The 26,910-nt window shown below is 35.2% G+C and overlaps 2 protein-coding genes across 3 annotated transcripts; one reads left to right on the forward strand and one right to left on the reverse strand.

Moving 5' to 3' along the window:
• Nucleotides 1-139: 139 nt before the first annotated feature.
• On the reverse strand, nt 140-25,735 carry Desat3 (acyl-CoA desaturase). 2 transcript variants are annotated; one of them, XM_028317184.1, is made up of 5 exons: nt 25,659-25,735; nt 8,358-8,575; nt 5,626-5,756; nt 2,751-2,956; nt 140-1,156 (listed from the first exon to the last, which is right to left on the reverse strand). In XM_028317184.1, the coding sequence occupies exons 2-5, from the start codon at nt 8,569-8,571 to the stop codon at nt 652-654; spliced, it is 1,056 nt and encodes a 351-aa protein (XP_028172985.1). In that variant the 5' UTR covers nt 8,572-8,575; nt 25,659-25,735; the 3' UTR covers nt 140-651. The 2 variants fall into 2 exon arrangements, with proteins under 2 accessions (XP_028172985.1, XP_028172986.1); XM_028317185.1 differs by lacking the exon at nt 25,659-25,735 and adding an exon at nt 19,825-19,994 and having other exon boundaries at nt 157-1,156.
• LOC114361943 (uncharacterized) lies at nt 9,564-10,628 on the forward strand. Its single transcript, XM_028317171.1, has 2 exons — nt 9,564-9,615; nt 9,759-10,628. Exons 1-2 carry the CDS (start codon nt 9,604-9,606, stop codon nt 10,626-10,628), a joined length of 882 nt encoding a protein of 293 aa, XP_028172972.1. The 5' UTR covers nt 9,564-9,603.
• Nucleotides 25,736-26,910: the final 1,175 nt, after the last annotated feature.

Raw genomic sequence — 26,910 nt, forward strand, 5'->3', positions numbered from 1 at the left:
TAGGACTTAGATCAAAACAATTTGAATAAAAAACGAATTATATTCAATCAGTAAGACTATTACATTATGAAAATATCACAATTTGATTGTGTTTAATAAATAATATACAAATATTTCCCACTTTTGCATTTGTCTGAAAATAAGATATTTGTTACAAAAAAATATAAAGTAATCTACGTTTATATAGATTAAACAAATTTATCCTTTCGGATATAGGTAGGAAAATATTATAAAAATAATTGGCACTGATTTTACAAAAGTTGTGTTTGTATGTATATTGCAACAAATTATTAAGTTTGAATAACAATGGATGTCGTTGGTGTAGATATCACAAAATTACAATATTTCTAAAGAAGTCTTTTTCAGTTTTATTTTTTTAAGAATTTACTTTGTCATTTGTATTTATTTATTTACATCATCAAAACAACAATAATTTTCAAACATTAAAGATGATACCAATTAATAAATGCCCAAAAGATTTCTACTTAAATTAGATCATCATACCTCCAACTTAATTTTTAGGAATTACCCAATAATATCTAAAAGAAATAATTAAAAGCACTTAAATTTACTCTCTTAGGTATTTGAATTTTTGGAATGATGCTTGTTTATAAAAATAAATTATTTTATGTGTACTAAAGACTAATAAATTCACTCTTCTTTTTCGGGGTTAATCACTGTTGTGACTTTCTTGTCCTCCTCGGGGATGTTTTTGTCTCCCCATCCCCATACGGGGTGGCTGCCATCACCAGTTCTCGTTATCCTCTTTTGGATGACGTCAGTGGATACCGTCTTAAGATCGTAAGCCCAGCCGATGGTGGCCATAGTATCGATGAAGAATTTGGTGATGTTAAACGTGTAGTTTCCCAGTTCAGCCGCTTTGTAATCCCAGGGGAAAGTGTGGTGGTAGTTGTGGAAGCCTTCGCCGATGGCAGCCACGGATACAACTTTGGTTTCTACGGGGTTGATGTGTCTGTCGTACGGCTTGTCACCCCACAAGTGGGCCCAGGAGTTGACCAGCCAGGTTCCGTTCAGGACTGCAACGTAGCGGAAGACTGCACAAGTGAAGTAGCCATTCCATACAGTTTCTCCCCATAGAGCTGGCACCACAGATGGCATGATGAAGCAGATTAGAGGCATCAGGTACATGTAGTATCTGAAACAAATAGCATTTTTAAAAAAAAATATTTTAACCAATCCATTTTTGCCCGTTTAGGCCATACCAGACTTTGTTAAACCAACTGCAAAACCGCGACGATTACTACCCAATATAGAGTTCTTTATAAACACGTTACACGTAAGAATTAAACGCTTTTTTTGCGAAGTAGGTAATTATTGATGGATTGCTTAGTTACCGTTAACAATATTTATAGTACATGTAAAATTATACCTTATATCTTAAAATTTACATTGAACTTTGACATTGATCAGCAGTGCATAATGATACAGCATATTCATAAGAACACAGATTAAGTATGTTGTTACTATGCTATTTTTATACACATATAAGATAATTAAAATTAATCAGGCGGGTTATTTGGAAGTTAAATAGATACTCGTACAATCTAGTAAGGAGATAATATAGGTGTTTGAGTTTTTTTTACCAGTACCTAGGTATGTATGTATGCACACCAAAAGCTTTTAAGAGATTGTGCAGTAAAGTGAATGCTTCAAATCAACTCCACTTTATAATGGAATCGAAAATCAAATATATAATGTTTTATTAAAAATCTCAATGGTCGTTAATTTATAAATATTTTTTTTAGTTTACACTAGCTGACCCGGCGAACTTTGTTCCGCCTTAATGGCAATAAAAAGTATCCTATGTCCTTCTCCTGGCTCTAAACTACCTCTCTGACAATTTTCAGCTAAATCGGTTCAGCCGTTCTTGAGTTATAAGTGGAGTAACTAACACGACTTTCTTTTATAAATATATAGAAGATTTGATCGAAGCCTTTGAAACAAAATAGAATCTTGAAAATGAAAAACAAGTGTTATCTTTAAGAAACTTTTTAATTCAGAGCTAATAATAAATAGATACCTACTTAAATCTGATGCTTCAAAAGCATCTCAGGGCTCGTGAATTTTAGATTTGATTTGCACTGGTGTCTATGTTTTATATCAAGTAAAAGCGTTTTCTAAAAGCCTATTTGCATAAAATTAATTAAAGTATTTTAAACTTTATCATATTTCTTAGTGAATGAATTTTCAAAAATCTCTATAACACATTTAAATCGGCATAATTATAATATTAAAATTAATTTAAAGAAAGAAAAAAAAATGGTGCATACTTTTCTGTTGAATAAAACTCATAAAACATCATTTTATTTTTGCAAGAAAAGCACTTTTACACGTCCCAGTATTAACCGTATTATCACTGCTTCGGGACAATAAATGGGCCAGTTCTGAGAAGAAGCAGCGTAAGAAATTCAGTCACCATTCACTCTTCTATTGATGAAAACAGCATTAAAATCTATTGGGTTGTTTAAAGATCTAATCACAGAAACAGCGGGATCGGTTTTGAAATAATACGTAATTTTATTACTATAATTTTTAGTAAGTTTTGAAGGGTGAAGCGGTCGGACTGGCCGACTCGTGATCCGGGGAACGCGGGTTCGAATCCCACCGCCGCGGCGCCGCTCGACTATTGTGGTGAGCCGACTTGTGATACATTGATGCATAATTAGCTTAGTATGAAAATTAGATGGTGATAAACAAATTACCAATATATTAAAAAAAAAATTACTTACTTTTTCTGGAACCTCAGCACAGGGTCGGCCCTAAGGTCGCTCATGTCGATGGTGTGTCCCTTGGCTTTGATCTGCGGGTGCTTGCGGACCAGCAGCCAGCCCACGTGCGAGAAGAAGAACCCACGCGTGGCGTTGTGGGGGTCCGCGTCTGTCTCCGAGTACTTGTGGTGCATGCGGTGGTCTCTCGCCCAGTCCACTACTGCGTCCTGGAATGATTTGAAGGTTAAATTATGAAAATCCGTCGAATAAAGGACGTAGTACGCAGAACTGACTGCTGATGGTACAGCAAGGTTCTGGAGTGGAGGCCACGTACCGGAAAGCGCAGCACAAGGTGGACTGACGACCTCATAAAGGTAGCAAGAATGCGATGGATGCAGGCCGCCACCAACCGGCCATTGTGGAAATCATTGGGGGAGGCCTATGTTCAACAGTGGACGTCCTATGGGTGAAATGATGATGATGATGATGAAAGGACGTAGCACATTTATCAACTCGGTAAGGGATCGTAACCATATCAATTCGAGGCGGTCAGTATTCTTTGTATGAAACTCCGTACTTCAACGCACACTTATCCGTACCGTAACGTACTAAACGCCTCGCCTCGCGGTTAACAGCGCGTGAAAGGTGTACCTACTGTGTTGATCCCTTTCCGAGTTGATAAGTCTGCTAAGACCTTAACCTTATGTCTACAATTTAGAACACTAGATAGAACACACATTTAATTGTACATCACAGAAGACAAGAAAATAAAATAAAGGAATGCACATAAGAGACAGCACAGTTTTTGCGGTCTTTTTAGGTCTTTGAAGAGTTACATTTCTGTTTAAGTACTGTAGCATGTTAGCCTGTCTCTAGTTGTATTTTGCATGTTTCAGTCATGCAAGAATGGAGAAAATCCCAAAGCTCTTTAACTGGTTCTAATAGTACTGCTGACCTCCTAGCAAGATAAAATTACACAGTTGCGCATCTAACTTGCGATTGATAAATTAGATAGCTACTCGTATAACTGCTCAATACATGGTTAATTAATATCTGTTATCAGTTTTGTTATAGGTAAAGTAACAACAAATCACATGTCACCTTTTGTGTCAACAGTGACTAATCTTCGAGTTAGCAAGTCGTAGTGCGTATCAAGCATTTTGTTCAGTGTGATAGGCCCTAAGAACTCAAGGTCTAAGTTGTGACGGTCTTTACACATAAAAATTATTAATTAAAGTGACGAAACACGTGACAGCTACCACTAGGTCAGAGATAGGTAACTGATATGCAAGTTGAAGGTGACGCGTGATCGGTCCGTGCACCGCGATAGGAAGTTCAACACCAATGTCACACATGGAATGGTTTCTCCCACGGTCGTTCCGATCGATGCGCGATAGATGTCGCAAGTGATGTTTATAAACACACAGATGTAAAGATATCAGTCAATTTGCGTAGATATATACGCAAATTAAGCTTAATTACGTAATTGAACTTTATTGAATTGAGTACAAACTAAACAAACAATTTACATAGATAACTCCAATCTCAGGGCGTTGTTTTGAAAGGTAATTTGTCAAATGAAAACTTGACTTTCAATAAGTCATTCACACTGAAATTTTTAAACAGAAGTTAATATCATAGCTCTTGTCAGCTCATCTAAAATATTTGCAAATGTAGGTTATTTTATAATTTAAATTAAGCCTAAACTTTTACGTTGAAATTTTTCAGATTTTCTTCAACCTAGCAGGTTGAATGCTACAGGCGTCATCGGTGATCCCAAACAATAGATTTGTATCTACCAGTACTATGTTTTTTAACCCCCGACGCAAAAGAGAGTGGTGTGGTGGTTTAGGCATTTGTATTCTAAATAAAATATCATAATTGTTAATCACACGTATTTTTGCATCAAGTGCCGTCCATCTTCAAGTTCCAACATACTTTTCTAAAGCCGCGTAGCGCAAAGCGTAAGAAAAGAACGGATTTTCGCGTTTAAAGTAGAATTAGTATAGATTACAATAAGTTTCAGGGTGCCTAACTTGCCTAACAAGATTTCCTAATTGACATCGACGCTGGCCCCGACGGCTTGTCAACGTTAATTTCACTGACTTCGTGGTTATTTTAGACAAAAAAAATATATTTTAACAAAAAATATCGTAGAAAAAGCACTACGCGCGATGTCAATGCTATGCATACACTATACTACTTACTGCATATTCAATAAAGGATATTAAATAGTTTTTGTGATTGATAAACTACGCAAATCACGGGAAAAACACTAAAGTTAATACTCTACTACGAGTATTACAATGATTAATTAGTGTTGTACGAGTACTACATTAATCACCTTAGGTACAATTATTATGAATCAAGTATTATCGTGCTAATATTACGATCTCATACATACTTAAAGTATCTGAAAAAGCACAATAGGTACAGTAGACAGCACATTAACCTATATTGCAACGAGATAAGTCGCCACTATGTTTACCTTGATGTGCTTTCGTTTATAGTCTATACACACGACAGCAAATTGAACTAAACGTTTTTCGGCCGTTTGGTGCAGTGGTTCGAAAGGGACTACTATACCGAGAGGTCGCGAGTTCGATTCCCGCTCAGTACTAAACATTTGTGTGCATGAACATATTAATATAGTACGTATTTACAAAAAAATAAGTATGTTTATTGTTTATATCTGTTGTCTAGTACCCATAGTACAAGCTTTACTTAGTTTGGGACTAGCAGAGGTGCAATGTAAAATGTTCAAGGATATTTTTTTGTTGCCAAATTAGCACCTATGTATGTATATTCCAACTACAAAATGTCAGTATTCATTCATCTCTTCGTGACGTCATTTGTACAATACACAAAACAATCAAAAACCAACTCTATTAGTTACCTGGAATGCCAATGTATTGAAGAGGGTCAGTATAATCCTAAGAGGCAATTTCGCTTTGTAAGATTTGTGGGCCCATAGTCTGTGCGCTCCAGCCGTGATCCCGAGTCCCGAACATACGTACAGTATCAAACCTGAAAACAAGAGAAAGGGTGTTATTGTATAATTACAAGTATTTGCTCACGTAGATTTCAATAAACAATAGCCTATATATGTATAAATATATATAAATGTTATTCTGATGTAACATTGTAAAGTTTCCACCAAATCTGTGAAGTAGTTTTTGCGTGAAGGACTACAAACATCAACTCTCTCAACCTCGCAAACTTTCACGTGTATTATACTATATTTTTCCTTTATTCGCTTGGGTAGTAAATATTTATTGACACCACAGCTCTGGTGTTTAGTCACTATCTCAATCGGACTGATGACAACTGACGTGTTCACCGCGTCACTATATCTTTAACCTAATCTAATAAGCACATACTCTACATAATTATAATTATTATTTGTTATTTTATGCTCCGCCGAGAATCGGAAGTCGGAACACAGACCCTCGAGATCGAGAGAGTTAATGAAGAAAAAGTCACATAAATATTAAGATAGTGTTTTAAAATTTCATGGTCACTAACATAATAATCCCGGTAGCAATCCCGTCATATTATGATAATAATAATTAAAAGTGTTGCTATTATTACAATTTATTACGAACGCACAATAGCGCGGAAATTCCTTTACAATTTTGATCTTACGAGTAGTAACCATGATCCCAGAGCAAGTGCGACCATTATAAATATGCAGATTGTTACTACAATTTGTTCAACGAATTTAATCCCTGACCTATTTCGTAACCAATTAAAACAAGAAAAACACTCGTGTAGAAAAATAATGCTTCGTCAGTTTTCAAATTGTTGGTTTCTATACAGGTAGAGTTTTTTAAAAATATAAAAGTTAACTCAAACCACCTGGAGTTCGTAAATAATATTATGTATAGGTACTAATTTGCGGCAGTAATTTATGACAAAGTTTTCTCTTGTTTTTGTATTTGTAGAGTCTATACGATTATGATATAAAAGTAGCGGGACACCAGAATATTTTTTTCACCAAAGTTATTACATAATTTAAATTCAATTGAAATGGAACCTAAATCTTTTAGTAAAATCGTAAACTAAATTCGACTTTACTTACTCCCACTGTTAGTTGTTTTATTTTGTGGGTGTAGAGATAAAAATGTCACATTTAAGTCTAGATGAGAAGAAAAGAGCATATAAAATATCATACCCGCTTTACTGGCGCTCGTGTTTTGATTGCTGCGGGAGCTCTCTACTTATTTATTATTTGTAGTTCTGAGCCTCTGATACTGGAATATTTCCTAACTGTTCGTGTTCATTTCGCTTTGAGTTTAATAAGAAATACATTACGAGGAGGGAACCATTCATCGCGTTCCGCGCGCGTTCTGTGTTTGTTAAACCGCGCATAAAAAGGTTCTTTTCACAGGGTCGATAACAGGTTAGGTATACGTGTTTTAACACATAAAATCCCGAAATCAAAGACACTGCAAATATCCAAGCTGTAAATAGTTTTTACTTAAAAATAAGAAAATTTTTACACAGAAAAAGTACCTACATGAATAAAAAATTTGCATAGAGCTGACAGTAACTTCCTGCTTTACATGTAACCTATCGACTAATTTTAGTTCTATACGGTAACTACAGGCATAGCTATTAGTTAATTTACTATTTTAACCAATTTCTATTGTTTCCATAGTAACAATTTAAATAAGTAACAATAGCTTTATATTTAATGATGGAAGTGTGTGGGAAGTCCGATAGCGAGAGGTAATACCGAATGTACAGAAATGGAAGGGACCTAGTTTCAGGTAACGTACTTTAGTGGCTAGAGAGATAATTCTAGATAGTAGTCATTAATTAGATCCATTTGAGCCATGATTCGACGTCTATGGACTCTTTATTGCAAAGTAGCAAATATCACAAACTTCTTAGAAGACTTAATATTATCAATACGTCAAAATATCAAAGAAGCGACAATAGACAGTGCAGGCACAGGTGCAGGTGTCGAAAAACCGACTCGAGATTCGAATAACCCTGGTTCGAACTCCGCCGCTGGACTATTGTGAATCCACTCATAACACAAGCATATTTAGCTTAGCATGAGGGGTTTTACGGGACTATTACGCCCGTATTCTTAAACGATGTTTGCTTAGCCTAGCCGCAGATCACCGATTTTAGTTGGCAGATAGTTGGGCCCGATTCTAATTTGTATGAAGAATCAGCCGATACCAAATCGGTGTAATGTGCGCACTTTCATACGGATTACTAATGTTTGGCCAAAAAACGTTTCCCAAATTATCACATCGCAAACAACGTTTCGCAAATTTTCATTTGGCAAATTCTCATTTGGCAAAACAACTTATTGCAAACTCTTAATTCGCAAATATCGTTTTTGGCATATTATTGTTTAGCAAATTAGTGTTTGGCAAAGTATGTTTTNATGTCCATACTGACTGATCAACTGCCCGATTATACTATTGACGAAAAATCGATGGTCTGCGCCTAGGCTTAAGTGAAGCAGCAAATCGAACGCACAGTGCAGCGTTGAATACAGCTATTGTGATTGATTCATGTACATCACCCTGTGCGTCCACACGTACTGTGAGACCTCATAGTAACGTTTGTGAATACGGGCGTTACTTAGTCATTTATGTCAAAACTTACAGAACAGTCGGGTCTTCCACATCACAGTTGTGAGCATCAGGTAGGCTCCGTATAAGAACCCGAGGTGGAGGTAGGTAAAAATGGCCACGTTTCTCCACACGATCTGCGTCTGCCTCTTCTCGGCCTGGGGGGCCATGTGCGTGATGACATCTGGGTCCTTGGCGTCCGACTCAAACAACACGAACGAATCTCTCTCTGCACCTTGTGGCGGCATTTTTCTATGGACAAAAACGTATTTGTTAGTAAAAAGGCAATTTTTACTGACTTTTCTATCTACATCTTTAAACCACTAAACGGTTTGCGCTGACATTGGCACACAGATGAGTATTATGAAGTAAGCATACGCCTAGGAAGGATTATCAAAAATTTACCCCCTTATGGGATGAAAATGGCTTAAACTTGGAAAGCTAGTTAATATATTTATCAAGCTTTTCCCATCGTCAAATTATAGTTGCAATCTGTAATTTTTGTTTCTAACATATCACAATTACAACTATACAAAATCCTACAGTGTTGAGTTTGATTTGCCGCTGTCGTCTTATGGAGAGACAGCATTTAGTTAGGGAGNTATACCTACCCACTAGTTATGTATCATTAAAAGCAGTAAATTAAACGGTTTCAGCTACAAATTGTTTTACTTCGATAAAATCGTTCGCGATACGTGATTAGTTGGTAACATATTGATTTGATTCGTGTGTTAGGCTGCAAATGTCTAATTAAGGTTTCGTTTTCATTATTTTGGTACACGAAATAGGCGGAGCTCTTGTAGATTGTGTGCAAATAATGCATGGTGTTTTTGTTCGAGAAATTGAAGACAAAAGCTTTTCCATTAAGAACATGAATACTTTTGAAGGAATAAATTTTTAATTCTAATAATGAGAGCGAAGTGTTTGTAGTAAAATATTTAGACCTAGACTTTGACAAACAAACATAGCCTGTTCATGAAAATGTAACTTGTTACGCTGTGACTTCAACGCCATTAAGGGCATAAGTAATCTAATATTATGTTTTTCGCTCAAGTTAATGACATCATGAAGCGATCACGAAATCAAATTGAAAAGATTATTGCTATATTGTTTAGATACTGGACGACTTTAGTCCATTGTAGCAATAGTACTTTTCGACGCGATCATACCTGCTTAGAACTCTATGGTATCTGTCTCACACTCACCATATCATTTTGTACTTCAGCATTGTTGGAAAACACCTTGCACGTGTAAGACTAAAAACGAAATCCTTAATAATTATGAAGTGGAAGGTAATCTGTATTACTTACCCAATTAGTTACTTATCCTCTATTTAACTGCTAATCTTGTTCAAAATAAGTGATTAAAAATTGGGTTAGTATACTTATTTATTTATAACATAAAGCATATTATATCATAGAAAATATTGTTACAGAAAAATAAATACGGCTCCCGAATTGTCTCTACAAAAAAAGATAATGAATTCCTGCAGAAAAATAACTTGGTGACCATGATCACCCATAGGATTAAGAACATAGGGCTGACCTTTTGTGTAAGTGATGGAATCAAAATACATTGGCTGGCCATATTTGCTATAATTTCTTTTGTACTAACCCAAGGATTGCAAATTATTGGTTTGTTCAATGCAAAAGACGACATAGACAAGGTATTTGAATACTTCAGCGTCATGTCTTTTTGTGGCATGGGAATTCTTAAGCTCCTGTCTCTATGTCGAAACCACAAGCAATGGAAAATACTTTTGGACAACATCAAGCAGTTAGAAAAAACACAGTGCCAGAATGAGACCTCGAACGTGGAATATGAGAGTGACGGCGAAAATGATACCTTTACTTTCCCGAGCTACATCGAATCTTACACCAAAAAGTTTAAAATTGTCTCAACTGTTTTGAGCAGAATGTATGGATTTACAGCAATTGTTTACATTCTGTCACCGTTCGCTGAATTTACCCTTTTGATAATGACTGGCAATGAGGATTACGAGAAGCCTCACGTTCTGCCAGGTTGGGCGCCATTTGATTCAAGGAGTTTTGTTGGGTACTTTACGAATGTGGCGGTAGAGATCATTTCAGCTACTTATTGCGTGTTGGTTCACATTACTTTTGATTTGACATCAATTGGCGTAATGATTTTTATTTGCGGGCAGTTTTCTTTGATTCGTGATTACAGCAGTAATATAGGTGGAAGTGGAGCATCGTGTACTTTGTCGAAAAGAAGANAAAGATGGCCACGTTTCTCCACACGATCTGCGTCTGCCTCTTCTCGGCCTGGGGGGCCATGTGGGTGATGACATCTGGGTCCTTGGCGTCTGATTCGAACAACACGAAGGAGTCTCTCTCTGCACCTTGTGGCGGCATTTTTCTATGGACAAAAACGTATTTGTTAGTAAAAAGGCAATCTTTACTGACTGATCTATCTACTAAGTATAAAATACATCTGAAACCACTGAACGGATTGCGCTGACATTGGCACGCAGATATTTATTTTAACGTGAGCATCCGCCTAGAAAGGATTATCAAAAATTTACCCCATAATGGGCTGAAAATGGTTTTAAAGTTAACGCGAGTGAAGTCACTTGAAAAGCTAGTTGGTATATTTATCAAGCTTTTCCCATTCTTTGCATCGTCAAATTGTAGTTGCAATCTGTCATTTTTGTTGCAAAATATCATGATGACAACTATACAAAATGCTAAAAGTGTTGAGTTGTCGTCTTAAAGAGACACAGCATTTAGGGAGTAATTAAGAGTCACTAAACTTTGCACCTTCGCAGAAACGAGATCCGTTCGTGAAATATTAAATTAAATTTTCATTTGCCCTTTACTTTTCCTGTCTAACCTAAAAGACCGGAAGTCGCATTTTAAGGATAAGTTCAAAGGTCAATGTCCATCATAAATGGCTGTCAGTTACTGCCGAATAAGTTAGGCTTTTAGCTGCAGTTATAATGAGTGTTTGAATAATTAAAATAATGTCACCATTATTTTGTCGAGGAAGACGATTGATGATAGCTGACAATGACGAGACGACGTGACAATAAAAGTAACAGTAAGAGTTAAAGTAAACGGAGGTTACTTGTGTCAGTTTGTTGCCTACAATTTTCATGGGTCTCATGGCACATCTACTCCTCTCGCTCGCTCATCATCATCATCATTTCAGCCAAAGGACGTCCACTGCTGAACATAGGCCTCCCCCAATGATTTCCACAATGGCCGGTTGGTGGAGGCTTGCATCCATTCCAGCGCCTTCCTGCTACCTTTATGAGGTCCTCGGTCTACCTTGTGGATGGACGTCCTACGCTGCGCTTTCCGTTACGTGGCCTCCACTCCAGAACCTTGCTTCCCCATCGGCCGTCAATTCTGCGTATTAAGTGCCCTGCCCATTGCCACTTCAGCTTGTTAATCCGTTGGGCTATGTCGCTCACAATCGACTAAATGAATTATCAATTTAGTAAGAAATATTTTTGATCAACACAGCCTGTCCAGCAGGGCCCACTAAGAAATTAGTTTCCACACAAAAACTGTCACCCTCTTCCTTGCCTATAAGATTTATTTTGGCAACAAAGGTAGGCTTTATCCTTATCCTAGATCCCATCTGTCTGATTCATCGAGATTGGTTCAGTGATTTAGGCGAAAATGTACAGACAGAAGCACTTTCATATTTATTGACAATGTTTCTTTGGAGTTACATACAAGTTAAATGGGTTCAACAAAGCATAAATAGCATAATAACGCCGTAATCCTACTAATTTATTTCTAAATAGTAATCTAAGTACAGGTAATATCTTAATAATATACAGTCGTCTTTTTATTTTAAAGTAAAATTATGTCCGTTTTTGAAAGAAAGAAAGAAAAAACTTTTTCATCAATTCCTATCTTTTAAGTGACCCTAACACTTGACAGGAATTTTGTTTTCTTAGGGGTCACTTAAAAATTAGGGATTGATGGTGAAAACGGGCGTTGATCTACAAGTTATTTTAATTTCGCTTTGAACCACTTGAACCTTGAATTAGTCTATTTTTGTAAGTAGGTACTGGCACGATGGTTCATGATGGTAGGAATTTACAGAAATACATCCTCTTGTTTCAGGGGTTTGTGCTCTTTAATGATGACGTGTTCCAAGTGCCTAGGACCTACCTATTACTTCTCACATCAATTTCATTGTTGTTACCCGAACTAAGTATTATAAATTGTAAAATTAAATGCGAAAATAACTCTGACTCTATGTTCTAAGTATTATGTTGTCAGGCCTTTACCGTTGGTGGTTTTGATTTTAGACTGAATTTAAGAGAAAATGTAAACCTATTGCAAATAATTTCAAAAATAGGAGTGGGTGAAAATGATTGAGAATAAGTTTGAAAGGGCAATCCATCATTTCACATGAAAAGGACATAGGTACACTCATCTCAAGCTTTTGGAAAGTAAATTAAATGTTTTGATCATATAACACGCTACGATTAGGAGTAACTTTTGTGTTCTATCAAGAACCAGTGGACGAAGCCACGGAAAAAAATAGTTTATGTAAAAAATATTATTATTATCATCAATCCATCAAGTATACCTACCTAGAGCTTGCGTCAACAGTGTTAACAATAAGATGAAAAACGTGCAGCTAATGAGTAGGTATAAATAAAACATTAATGAAAAACACAATGCCTACCTACATACAATTAGTTGAAGTAGGTATTATAAAAAATACAGTATGGACATAGTGGTGGTACCTCTAGAGATAAACTAAGTGATTATAGAAAAGATAAAAGTAGAAATTCAACTAGGTTTAAGCAAACACGATCGTTTAAATCAGGGGTGTCCAAACTAGATGGGACCCAGGGTCAATAAAAATGACTAAATACATTGGTGGGCCGCAAAATATTTATATAAATAAAATACTGGTCGCAGTGCATGTTTAAGTGAAGTATCTGTCAATGAAGACCTGTATTTTGATTTAATAAGCTTCATTGTTGAATATGCACTCTCACAAAGGTAGGTACTACTTCGAGAAACGTTCAGCGAGGAGCTTAAAAAAATCAAGTCCTGTTTCAGTTCTGCCCTTGTAAAAGGGGTCTGATTGCAGATCACATAGTTCCAGTTGATAATTTGCTCATTAATGTATTTAAACAAAGAAGATAAAAAATATTCTACGGGCCGCAATAATCCAAAACGCGGGCCATGGTTTGGACAGCCCTGGTTTAAATCATATTAAGTACTGTAATTTTTTTTCTTTTATGTCCGATTTTACAATAATACCTGTAATTCACAACTTATTGTATCATATTTTTTTATAACATTAAAGATTAGTGTTCTTTTATTGCTATAGATAGCTAAGGTTAATGAGTTCAATTATTTGTATCAACGTGATAAGATACTAAACTTAGACAAAGGCGATATTACATTGAGAAAAAGATAAGTCTTTTGATATAAGTTTATTGCGAATCATTCGTTTAACGTAATATTTCGCAATATTACGTTAAATTAAANAATCTAAAATAATTTTATTATTCTATACCTACTTATTGCCTTGTTTTGCAATAAATTTGTTTAAAAAGGAAATTGAGCCACAAAGAGCATGCAATCTAATGCAATTTCAAATGAATTGCGGCGATTGAATACAATGAAACATAAACACAAAATTGTAGTAAAATAAATGCAGTTCTTTTCATATGGAAACTGCATCTATGTTCATGAAAAATGACTGTCTTTTGAAGTACCTATAGTAGTATACGAAATCTGAATCACATAGTTTGCATTTAAATAAGTAATATTTATTTTTGATTGAATATTGGTTTGGAAATTCTAAAAATCAAATAAGTACCTATGATTCGGAAACATGTTCTGAAAACTGAAAAGTTCAATGATTTTTTACTTGAAAAATTATCCCAGGGGCTTGCCCTTTCGTCGGTTGACTGCTCCGACCACTGAATTCCTGTTAAACCTGTCAAATTTTTCAAGCAAAGTCATGTTTCTGATAGGGATTATAAATGTAAAAATACTAATATAATATTTTCAGAATGTATTAACCTACGCAGCCACAGGCGTTCATATTTATACAATATAGAGTTACTAGCCGTGCCCGCGACTTCGTACGCGTGAAAATAGAAAATATCCCGTTTTTACAACATAGGGTATTCTCCGCTCCTATTGGTCGTAAATGATGTTGGACTGATGGAGGCTGTAGCCTCCGTCAGTAAACAGACTATCCAAACAAAAATATTTTTGCAATTCGGACCAGTTCCTGAGATTAACGCGTTCAAACAAATAAACAAACTCTTCAGCTTTATAATATTTAAAAAATAGTATAGAGTAATGTATGTATGCTTTATTGATGAAGCTAAGTTTATAAAATAAATGTCAATGCATGCCTCCAAATAAAGCATAGTATGGAAATTCTTTGGTGTTGACAGTCAATTGCTTTACATTTTATGAACTTATAAACTACAATTAGGTACTTACTACAAGTTTGAAAAGTTATTGTTTTCATAGAGTTTTCAGGATTATACAGGGTGTTAGGTAAATATAAATGGTATGGTGAAGTCAGAAAATTGATATCTTCATTTTAATTATTTAAATTTTCATACAAATCGGATTTTATAAAATTTATTTTGTATGAAAATTAAAAAAAATAAAATGATGATATCAATTTTCTGACTTCACCATACCATTTATATGCCCATGTTAACATGGGCTAGTGTCGGCTCATATACCCATTTACCTAACACCCTGTATATGTAGATACTAGCATTATGTAGGTACCTATTTTTAAAGGAGTTGAACTTCGGAATTACTGTTTATTGCTCCAATTGCTACATCCGGTAAATATAGACAGACAGCTATTCATTAAACAAACAAACATGTTTACCACTTTTTAATATTAGCAGATTATTTGTCACGCATGCAGACACTTGAAAACATTTAGCAGACGAGTGTTTTTGCTAGTAAGGTTGTCTGCTAGCGATACCGCTGATCATTTCAGTGGCCGTTTTGTGTGATTCATGTACCGGACTATTATTCCAGAGGCCGCAGTTTCAATCCCCGCTAAGATAAAGTATTGTTAAATTGTTATATTGAGTTCATTGAAAAAAAAAATTGCATACTTGCTGTTTACAAAATCAGCCTGTATGTTTGTATTGATCTGGGAATTTTCTATGACTGAATGAAGTATGCATATGTTACAGAAAATGTATGAAATCCGTCATTGTATACAATTCCTAGGAATTGTGTATACCTAATTCCTAAAATCACCCGGAAATGTGTGATGTAAATTATATTAGACACATTTCCTAGGAAATTGACACATTTCCTAAACAGCAATCGGAAATGTAATATGTATAATATTTCGCGTGGACATGCGGTGCGAGGGGAGGGTATTGCATCATCCGTTCACGCGGGGTCTCTATCGAATCGCCAAATTATTTGTACGCCTAATTGTCTATGGCACAAAAATTTTAAGCCAAAAATTTTTTTACACAAAATTATTTTGTTTTTATTACGCTACTTTTTTTTCTCCGAAATTGAAATAGCGCTCGGCGGCAGCTGTGTATGTGTAAGTCACAAGTCTAACCTAACCTAACCGAGACTTTGTTATCCAGCTACAGGAGTACTAAAACCTTCATGCCAATAATAGTTTAATATTAAAATAAGGGATTTAGGCGTCCCGAGGGGCACCCGCTCTCGCGACCGCGCTAGTGCCGCTTAGTTTTATACATTTCCTAATACAATATTGGAATTCTATAAAATTCCTAGGAAAAGTATACATTTCCTAGGATATGTGCATATTAAAAAATCTCTGAAGCAATATTTTATACATTTCCTAAATAGCTTGGGAATTGTATACATTTCCTAGGAATAGTATACAATTCTTAGAATTCATACATTTCCTGTAACACGTATACAAAAAAGTATATTACGTATGTTTTTATATCCATTTTCTGGTACCAATAGTGCAAGCATTGCTTAGTTTGGGACTGAATGGCGCGTTGATGTTTAGTGAAAACATCTACAAGTAGTTGTTACCTAACCAGGGCACATGTTAATTGGTTATTCTTCTAGGTCAAAGGGTCGGAAGGGCTGCTTTCATAATTTGTGTGTTAACTAAATGGAGAGAGTTCAAGTTAACTAAAATTACGCAGCATTGCAGGTAATAGGCTATTTTTTAAATGTGTGAAAATTTGTACAAACTTATTACACCTTAGGGCTCTACATGAGTCTGAATAAGTATACATTATTTATTTGGTTAAATTAACATCACATTTAGTTAACCTTCAGCGTTTTTACTGTAAATTATTCTAATATAATTCAAATAGATTAAAGGGCTATTGATGAATGATTGTTCTGGAAACATTTGAGTAACGAGGGTTTGATTACTAGCTGCGTGTAAGTAAAATATTTTTTTAGTAATTACAAATTTAAAACCACTGATTCTACAACAATGAAGCACAATTACTTATACGTGGTGAGTTCATTGAACCTTATTGTAAGGTATTAAGTGTTATACAATAAAAGCATACATACAGCATGATTATTTCCTTGTCAACAACAACAACTGCGTTAACGTATCCTAATAAATCTAACCTTCTACACAGAGTTCGCAACGTACGTACATTAATGCAAATTGGCCTATGCCATCAGTATGAATCAGTTTATACGTACACACTGTTGCATAGAACAAGTATTTACGCAAACAATTGACAAAAAAAATATTTTGACATTACTTTGACATCTGTCATTAAAATGATATGCAAATTCATTTGTCTTTCGGCTAAACAATGCAAATTATACACGTACCTAATGATGCGTCCACACTGGGCGAACGGGCTCGCGCGACAAACTCGACATCCTGCTCACCCTGCTCACTCAAGAGCAGGGTGAGCAGGATGACCAGCGTGCCGCGCGAGCCCGTTCGCCCAATGTGGACGCACTATTACATTACATGTAAACATGTCATTCAAACAAATTACAGTCACTCTCTTGAGACGTACTCGTAATAACTATTAAATATCATCAATATCGTAGCTAAGGCCAATTGGCCGTAACCAAACTGTTTTTGGTAATTAGCAAAATTCGCACAGCGTGATTCACTAGCTACCTACTGTTTAATTTAAAATTTAGGTAGGTAGGTATTCTAACCATAATCGATTTGATGTCTAACGTCCGGTCATTGAAAGGAGCAGACGATTCTGTCAACTCTGCCGCTGTGTCGGCGGCTCTATGTCTGCGGGCACGAAACTGGCGACGCCGAACGATGGCGGGGCGACTCGACGGCCGGGCGTAGGCGATGAGGAGTAGTATTGCGATCGGCCCGCTTCCGCCGCCGTTGTCCGTTCCGTGCGCGTCCACAACATGGACAGTATATGGTGATACTGTCCATGTTGTGGACTTGTGGTATGCATTAGGGATGTTATGGGTATGTAGTTTCGGTTATGGATACGGTTACGGATACGATTAATATTATACCGGTTTCGATTACGGTTTAAAATATTTTTTTATTTCGGATATCCGAAAGTTTCGGTTACGGTTACGGATATCCATAACATCCCTGGTAAGCATCGCCGGCGCCGCTCTGCCATCGCCGCCGCTCTGCCATCGCGTCGCGTTGCCATCGCTAGGCCGTGTCGCCAGTTTCGTGCCCGCAGACTAAAGGACTCTACGGCGCTGCTATCAGCAGTTTTCAAAATTTTCATGACAACATGTCAAAAGTCGACGACTAATGTCGGCGAGTTAGCGGATTTGGTGTGTAGACTGCATAATACTTGCCTACTGATGAAGAATATTACTAACGGTTGTCATTACTTACCCTTAACCCGTGTGATCAAGAAATGAGACTAGTTTCTGGTTAGTAATAACCAATTTGTAGTCAAATATAGCTGACGGCTGTTAGGTGAGTGCAATGAGCACAAGATTTGCAGCCGGAGTTAAATTAGGTCATATTTTTTATATAAAAACTTCATCACCAGCCCTTTACAGTCCACTGCTGGACTATGAGCCTCCTCCACTATAGTGGAGGGTTTTGCCATAATCTCCACGCTTGGCAGGCGGGTTGGAGATCGCAGTTTAAAAGATTGATGTTTTTCAGAGAGCGCTGCTGCCCATTCTCTGTTTGATGTGTAGTCCCTAAGTCGCCTCTTACGACACCCGCGGGAAGAGTAGGGGTTGGTGACAAATGTATTCTACTCTGCCGTCACCACACGGCTTATTATATAAAAACATATACAAACAAAAAACAAAATATTATATAAAAACTTAAGTAGCATTATTTGGAATAAATTATTACTATTCTTAGATGAATGGTGATAGCTGTTTATAACCATGCAAATGCGTCGAGACCTTGTGACCTTAATATTTTGGCAGTCATATTTTGTTATGGCTTTCACTAATTTGTTTATTTGGCCAAGCTGATAAGCAGTGCAATAAAAAACAATTAGTGCAACAAACAACTTACATATACGAAATCAGGAATCAACGCAAATATAAACAAAAAATTGAGTAAATATTTTTCATGCGCAGTTTAAGGTCAATGTAGGTGATAGGTATTAGATATTGGCTACTGTGATAAGAATTTTCGGTCATTTTTGGCAATGACAGATCCAATTGGAAGACAGATCGTGTTTGGAGCAATTTTTCTCGAAACATCTTTCTAGCAACGTTACCAGAATAAGTAAGTACAGAATATTTTTGGAATTATAATAATATTGTCTTGTGCATAAGACAGAATCGATTTGGAAAAGTATTGTAACTTGGGTTACTATGCAAGAAATCATGGGTTAGATCCCCTTATAATTCGTTTTCTTTGATCATCTCAATATGTTATCAATCTATTTATTTTGGGTGCGCGATAATATATTTAACCAATTCTGATGAATTTTTTTCGAAAGGCTTTGGAACTTGATTAATTTTATGATCTTAAGAAAAGTGCAGTTTCCTCAATTTTTCTCTACTTCAAGATAATCTCTATTGTATGAGAATCGCCCCCCACAGGCACGTAAAGTACTCGCTCGCTGAATTTTCCCTTTCACCCTCGCAGAATTTATAGTACGCGCTCTGTTCAACGGCTCTTAATTGCCGATAAAACAAGTAGATACCCATGAATCCAATGGCTCTCAAACTGTTTGGTAGCATAGTATATACTAAAGTATTGGAACAATCCCTTTAAAAATAAAGCAGAGATCAGCTGACACATAGCCAGAAATTATAAAAAATAATTGTTGTACCTACTTAACAAATCAAATCTAAGATACATTAATGTTATTAATATTTTAGTTTGAGTTATTTAAAGACCGAAAGAACTATTTTATTTTATTTCGTACCAAAAAAACAAAAGAAAGCAACTGAAATTAAAATTAAAATAAATGGTACAGTCGACAGCACAAATTGCCGGTACAATTTCTTAATTTTTACCTGACATTTCCCGTAGCTGAACAAAACTTCACAGATAAGCAAAATTACCAAAACTGCATTTAAAAATAGAACTGCTCTCTCGAAAAAAAAATGACTCACCCTTCCACCGCAGACGGTCGTAACTGATCTACCGTTTGATTCTAGAACAAACCACTTGTTTGTATAACAAACGTTTGAACCGCGTATGAACTTCGACCGCGCGGGAGTGGCGTGATTCGCACAATATGCTCGCACAATCCTCGCAGATCACGAGCTAATTCGTGACTCAATGGACCGTCTGCCACACGGGTTGAAAAGGCAACGGTTTTAATGTTACGTACCTTATCAGTGCAGGTTGGACGCGACCTCAGACTGGGTGATTCGCGATTGATATTGTTATTACACACATTATAACGACGCTGAAAAAAGCTTCGATCTTCTTGAGACCGTTTAATTAGCAACTAATTCATAATTAGTTCTGACAAACATTTTCGAATTGAAAAAGTAGAAATTCCTTTAACTAAACAGTTCAGGTGACTCAAAAAATATTTAGGGCCCTAAGGACTTCGGGCAAGTAAGCTCATTCGCGACTCTACATAGATTTATTGATCAACTAAAATCATTAACACTTAACAGTATGATCACATAATAATATGACGTGTGTTTCGGTCAGGCATGGGTCAGTGAAGGCCCTGTCTTTTATGNCTAGTTGAAAATAAAGCAATTTAGATATTGGATTGCTTTTTGCATTGAAAAAAAATGGTTTCAATGCAAAAAGACCAACCTTCTTTAAACAAAAAAAAATTAAAACAATATAATAATGCAATAAAACCTTTGAGAAATAATAAATAAAAAAGTTTTCTACAATCTTGACCCGTGTGAACTGTCTCCTGGGTACACGGGGTCTTGAATTGATGCACAATTGAAGTATTATGTTTTTGCAATACAATTGCGGCTATTTTTACTTTTTGCATTGACTTTCTTATTTGCGGGACGAAATTAATTGAATTCAATTGCTTTTTAAACCTGAACTTTACAGTTGATTCAGAACAAAACATTTTGATACGCACTATTTAAACATCCTGTAGGTTAGGCAGGTACCCATATCCATGAGTACGTCACTCTGTTTATCCGTTAGTATAAAACATAACGCGTAAGTTTATAAACTAACGGTAAGATAGTATAACAAATCCCAGGATTGATAAATTGTAAGTGTAGTAGCTACACTGATTATAAACATTTACATATTTCTATTATTACAAAGAATCTTACGATATTTTTTGTTATTCTTAGCTAAATATTTTTACCTACGCTTTGTCGTTTGCTATTTACGATTTAAGACTTATTTATTTATTTTATAGAAACCAACGGCGATACATTGAAAATGTTAGTTACTTTATAAATATTTTTCTAATAATCTTGGTAGGTGATCAAAGTTTCGCTTCCAGATATTTATTTAAAATTTACCTTTTATAAATTGACATGGATAAATAACGTTGCTTAAAAGTTTTTCAGGCGACTATTGATTTATCATCCGAAGGCTCAAGGCATCCTTTATTTTAATTGACTTTGAACGCTATTAAAAAAGGCTTTAGTCATTATGGTTTTTGGACTAAGCGTCATTAGAGAATATTCAGATTACTTAGTAAAAAAATCTATCTTAAAAAACATTATCTTAATTATTAAATATTTTTTCACATTATTTGTTATAGATACGTATGTAAGACTTAAAATGGATTCAAAGTTACTAAACAGACTGTACCTAAATACTGTGTTATTTTCGGCTTTAAAATATCTATTCCCATNCTTTTATGGTTATACTTGTTTTGCGTGCGCCAAGTGTGCATATACCTTTAGGCTGATAAAACAGATTGCCGTATCTCGCGTATTCTGCGCACTCAGGCTGATTCTCGTCTCAATTAATGTTGCTATGCAACGCGGATTGAAAAGGCGACGCTTCAAAAGTGGAATCCTTTGATATCGGTACAGATTAGATCAAATTCTAACAAGCAAATCTAAGCAAATTGATAGCTTTGAGTCTTTCGAAATTGAACATCACAAGTAATTGAAAATAAAGCAATTTCGATATTGGATTGCTTTTTGCATTGAAAAAAAAAATGGTTTCAATGCAAAAAGACCAACCTTCTTTAAACAAAAAAATAAATAAAACAATATAATAATGCAATAAAACCTTTGAGAAATAATAAATAAAAAAGTTTTCTACAATCTTGACCTGTGTGAACTGTCTCCTGGGTACACGGGGTCTTGAATTGATGCACAATTGAAGTATTATGTTTTTGCAATACAATTGCGGCTATTTTTACTTTTTGCATTGACTTTCTTATTTGTGTTATTTAATACTTTTTCACATTATTTGTTGTATATGTACTCGTATGAAGCACTTATTAAAATACTTAGATTCAAAGTTACTAAACTGACTGTACCTAAATACTGCGTTATTTTCGGGTTTAAAATTATTTGTCCCTTGGGTTTTAGTTACGAGTTTAGTTTATTCCCATCTGTAATTTGTGGACAAAATAATAATATAAAATACCATGTTACATTTAGTAGATCTATATTAATATTTAAATTTTAAGAACCTATGTGTTACTGTAGGTATCCATAGAATATTAAAGGTAAAAAAATATTAAACGCGAAAGTAATTCTGGCTGTCTGTTATATTTTCAGACTTACACCACTGAACCGATTAAGATGAAATTTTATACACACAAGGATAGTTTGATACCCTGGAAAAATCATAGCAATGTTTTGGAAGGGGGGCACGTGTGCGCTTTCTGTGACAGATCGAAATTTACATGAGTAAAACCGCGAGAAAAAGCTATTTTACTATATTTGTGAAGTGTTATCTCTAATACGGGTCCGACTGTAAAACATTTCACCAATAGGTATAACAAATAACAATGTTGTAAAAATATGACTCATCCATCAGATAAACAAAACTTGGACACCGTATATTTAAAAAAAAATATATTTTATTTTTACCACATTCAATTACACAGACTCGTCCATTTAAATTAGATCGGTGAGCCATGTGAAGGGCCTTTTCCCGGATTTATCTATTGATTCTTTTTTATTAAAAAATATAGTCAACAGTACATCAGACTATTTATTTATGCATTTTTGTAGCAAATTCGTCCCTATTGCAACGCATAAGAAACTTCAGTATTAAGCTTGATGGTCCATCGTCCGAACATATACAATCAACCCTCATGTATTTACATTATTGTATCTTCTTTTGTGCGGGTAAATGAGGTCACAAACAACGTTCAAATAAGGTTGTAGCAAACAAGGTAGAGTCAGACTTAAATGAGCCGCCATAGCCATATGACATGGCTCAAGACAACGTTCAAATAAGGTTGTAGCAANTAATAACAATGTTGTAAAAATATGACTCATCCATCAGGTAAACAAAACTTGGACACCGTATATTTAAAAAATATTTTTTTTATTTTTACCACACTCAATTACACTGACTCGTCCATTTAAATTAGATCGGCGAGCCATGTGAAGGGCCTTTTCCCGGATTTTTCTATTGATTCTTCTTATTAAAAAGTACATCAGACTAATTTTATTTATACATTTTTGTAGCAAATTCGTCCCTATTGCAACTGCATAAGAAACTTCAATATTAAGCTTGATGTTCCGTCGTCCGAACCCATACAATCAACCCTCTTGTATTTACATATTTTATCTTCTTTTGTGCGGGTAAATTAGGTCACAGACAACATTCAAATAAGGTTGTAGCAAACAAGGTAGAGTCAGACTTAAATGAGCCGCGATAGCCATCTGACATGGCTCAAGACAACGTTCAAATAAGGTGGTAGTAAACAAGGTAGAGTCAGACTTAAATGAGCCGCCATAGCCATATGACATGGCTCAAGACAACGTTCAAATAAGGTTGTAGCAAACAAGGTAGAGTCAGACTTAAATGAGCCGCCATAGCCATCTGACATGGCTCAAGACAACGTTCAAATAAGGTTGTAGCAAACAAGGTAGAGTGAGACTTAAATGAGCCGCCATAGCCATCTGACATGGCTCATGGATTATAAGACCTGCACCTGAAGCACAGAAAATCATGGTTTTTTCTCACAGTCAGGTTAACTGTAGCCTGTAATATCCTGGTCAAACGATGTGCATTGGCAATAAATATTATTTGTTTACGATTGAAAATCCAAATTGTTAAAGTGCCATTTTGTGATAGGCTATGCTGAAAGGTTTAACTGCTTTATTTTTAAAAAGGTTGAAAATGTGTAATCGATTATATTATTACTTTTAGGTATTTCTAATGCGGGTAGGTATTCTTAAATCACAATTAAATCTCAAATATTTTCTAGCAACATTATTGTGCACAAATTACTCACATTAACCGTTATTGTCATTATGTTACCATTGATGTTATGTTGACTAGAACTTTTCACATGTCGTACTTAAGTTATGTAAGTAGGTAATGAACATAGAACTAAGCTAAACACGAACCCACAATTTTGACAATTAGCTAAACATAATGTTTAGTTACATAAAAACTCCAAACATTAGTGCATGATTAATTACATCTCAGCCACTAACTCAACTGTTTTTATTACTAAAGAAATAATTAGGCAATGCTTTCTGCCCACAAACTTGCCAAAATTTCTATTTACCAGTATCTGTTTTCGGGTACCTACCTAAACCTAAGGCCTAGTTTCCACCAAAGCGGAGAAGAAAAGATATGTGTTTGAATAAGTATGGACAATACCATATCAATAGGTAATGTGCTATGTTGCATAAAAAAGTCTGATGTGATGTCTTCTTTAGGTAGGTACATGATATCTACTTACCTATTTAACTATTTTCAATAAGTTATAACAGATTTAAACCTAAAAGTAAAAAAAAAATATTTTTTTGCTTTGCTGAAGTATAATAGTCCCTACCCTACGGACCAAAAATAATTATTTGCTGCAAAATTCGACTGTAACTAAATGAGACGAGACTCTTTGGCGTGGAAAAACATCATTATTTAAATGAATACGATTGTAATATTTTAATTAATAAGCTTAATAAATTGTGTAATGTTTGAACCATAATTTGCATAAACATAGCGAAATTTTCGGCATTATAAGTCAGTCTCTCATTGGCGTAAATTACAATTTTTAAAATAATTCTCAATTATTTAATGATCAATCTTAGGGAAGCTCAACCTAAACTTAGGGAAAATTCCCGGTAAAAGCTTGACAATTATTTTGTAAACAGAATACATTTCCTCTGAAAAAATATAGGTAAAATGATTTTAGGTTTAAAGATTTCACAGTTAAAAGGAGTAAGAATACTTTAGTTTATTAATTGTTATTTTTGTTCTGAAAAATGCAACTTACATAATTATTTAACAAGGTTTTTGTTTACTAGTCTCGTTTAAATTTACTTCATTAGGTACTAGCTTTTGCCCGCGGCTTCACCCGTTCAGTAGTTTTTGCGTGAAAGAGTAACAAACATCCATACAGACATCCAAACTTTCGCATTTATAATATTAGTAGGATAATAATATTCATGGACTAATAAGTTTGACATTCTCCAGAATCATAGTCCCCAAATTAACTCCCAAAATTAAATGCCTACCTTACATTATTCACACAAAAAATCAAATTTACAATAAATAATTATACAAAGGAACAGATAGATTAGAAGCGACAATTCCTGAATTTTTGATACAAAGGCCACACAATTTCCATCTCAACAGACTTATTCCAGGAAAACGTTAGCTACCTTCCTAGGGGATGCGTAATTTTAAGGCTAAACAAAAATTACGTAGGCGGTAAACCAGCAAAATATAATTCACTTAATTTTCCAAAAAATATTATATTTACAAGACTAACAAAATTATGTATAAATAAATAAATTAGTCCAAAGAAATGTTTACTTTCACCACTAAATTATCTTAAAAGTAAGCCTAAACTTACCTGCACTTTGTTCACTCGGTACACTAGTTGTCGGTTTTACGTGCTGCAAAGGACTGCACCGTATTATGTACGCCAGCGAATATATAGAGTCTTTCATGTAACATCAACACGGGACTAGTAGTGAGATAAATAATTGACCCGCAATTAGATAAAATATGAATCATGAAGTTTCAAGTGACGAGTGCTTTCTTTAAGCTCCAGTACACTTTGTACCCGTGATTTTATCAACTGTGTACTACATGCCGTAAGAGCCAAAGTCGAAGTGTTAGAAACATGTGAACTAGTAGTGAGATAAATAATTGACCCGCAATTAGATAAAATATGAATCATGAAGTTTCAAGTGACGAGTGCTTTCTTTAAGCTCCAGTACACTTTGTACCCGTGATATTATCAACTGTGTACTACATGGCTCTTAGCTAAAGTCGAAGTGTTAAAAACGTTCGAAAAACTGTGACTTACATGCGTCAAGATTTTCCGTAGGTATATCTTCGGTGTATCTTCTGTAGGTAGAGTTCATGTAAAATATTTGTTAATAGGGTTTATTTTAAAAGGAAGGAAACTTAATCGTCAGCCACGCACGTGTCTGCCTGACACTAACAATTTTTGTAAGAATTAATTTTAAACTTTAGCCTTGAAGAGTTGTGCGTGAAGCCATTGAAATTAAAAAATACAAGAATTTCAATTGGGAAGACGGTTTCAAACTCTCTGCCACTTGGAATCCAGTGATTAATAGTTTTCAATCTCGCTTGACTTCGCAATGGAATCGAAATACGGACGCACCGACGGCATCACACAGTAGGGACACAATAAGCGTAGTGTGTGACGGTACTTGGAGAATAATAAACATGGGGGTAGAATTAGATGATTCTACCCACCATACGGATCGCGCACTCGATTATGTATGTATAATAATTCAATGTTACCTATCCGCGTTTCGCGTTAAAACCTGTTTAATAAATTAATTCAATTTTTGTAAGAACTTTTTAATAAATTTTCGTGAAATTCTGTAGAAATCTTGAAAAATTGTTATTGAGCTAAGGGAAAACATGTTGGGTAATAAAGTCCATTTTAAGTCATTTATTGGCATAAACAAAATAGAGAAAGCATAATTAAGGGGTAGTTACTTATAGAAAGCGCAATTTACATTTTCGTGATCTTAAAAGGGAACTTCCCGTTGGATCGGAGTTTACTCAAAGGGTTAGGTACTACTTAATTATTAATAGGAACCTAATTACATCTGCATAATACTTAT

Source organism: Ostrinia furnacalis, unplaced genomic scaffold, assembly GCF_004193835.3.
Source record: "Ostrinia furnacalis isolate ACB-3 unplaced genomic scaffold, ASM419383v2 OfSCF6075, whole genome shotgun sequence".
Lineage (NCBI taxonomy): Eukaryota > Metazoa > Arthropoda > Insecta > Lepidoptera > Crambidae > Ostrinia > Ostrinia furnacalis.

What these genes read in the sequence shown, in the direction of transcription:
- Desat3 (XM_028317184.1), bottom strand. Translation starts at nt 8,571, where the DNA reads ATGCCGCCACAAGGTGCAGAGAGAGATTCGTTCGTGTTGTTTGAGTCG. An exon ending in TCAATACATTGGCATTCCAG is followed by an intron (nt 2,957 to 5,625) that starts GTAACTAATAGA and finishes AAATCATTCCAG; the next exon opens with GACGCAGTAGTGGACTGGGC. An exon ending in GTGCTGAGGTTCCAGAAAAA is followed by an intron (nt 1,157 to 2,750) that starts GTAAGTAATTTT and finishes TATTTGTTTCAG; the next exon opens with ATACTACATGTACCTGATGC.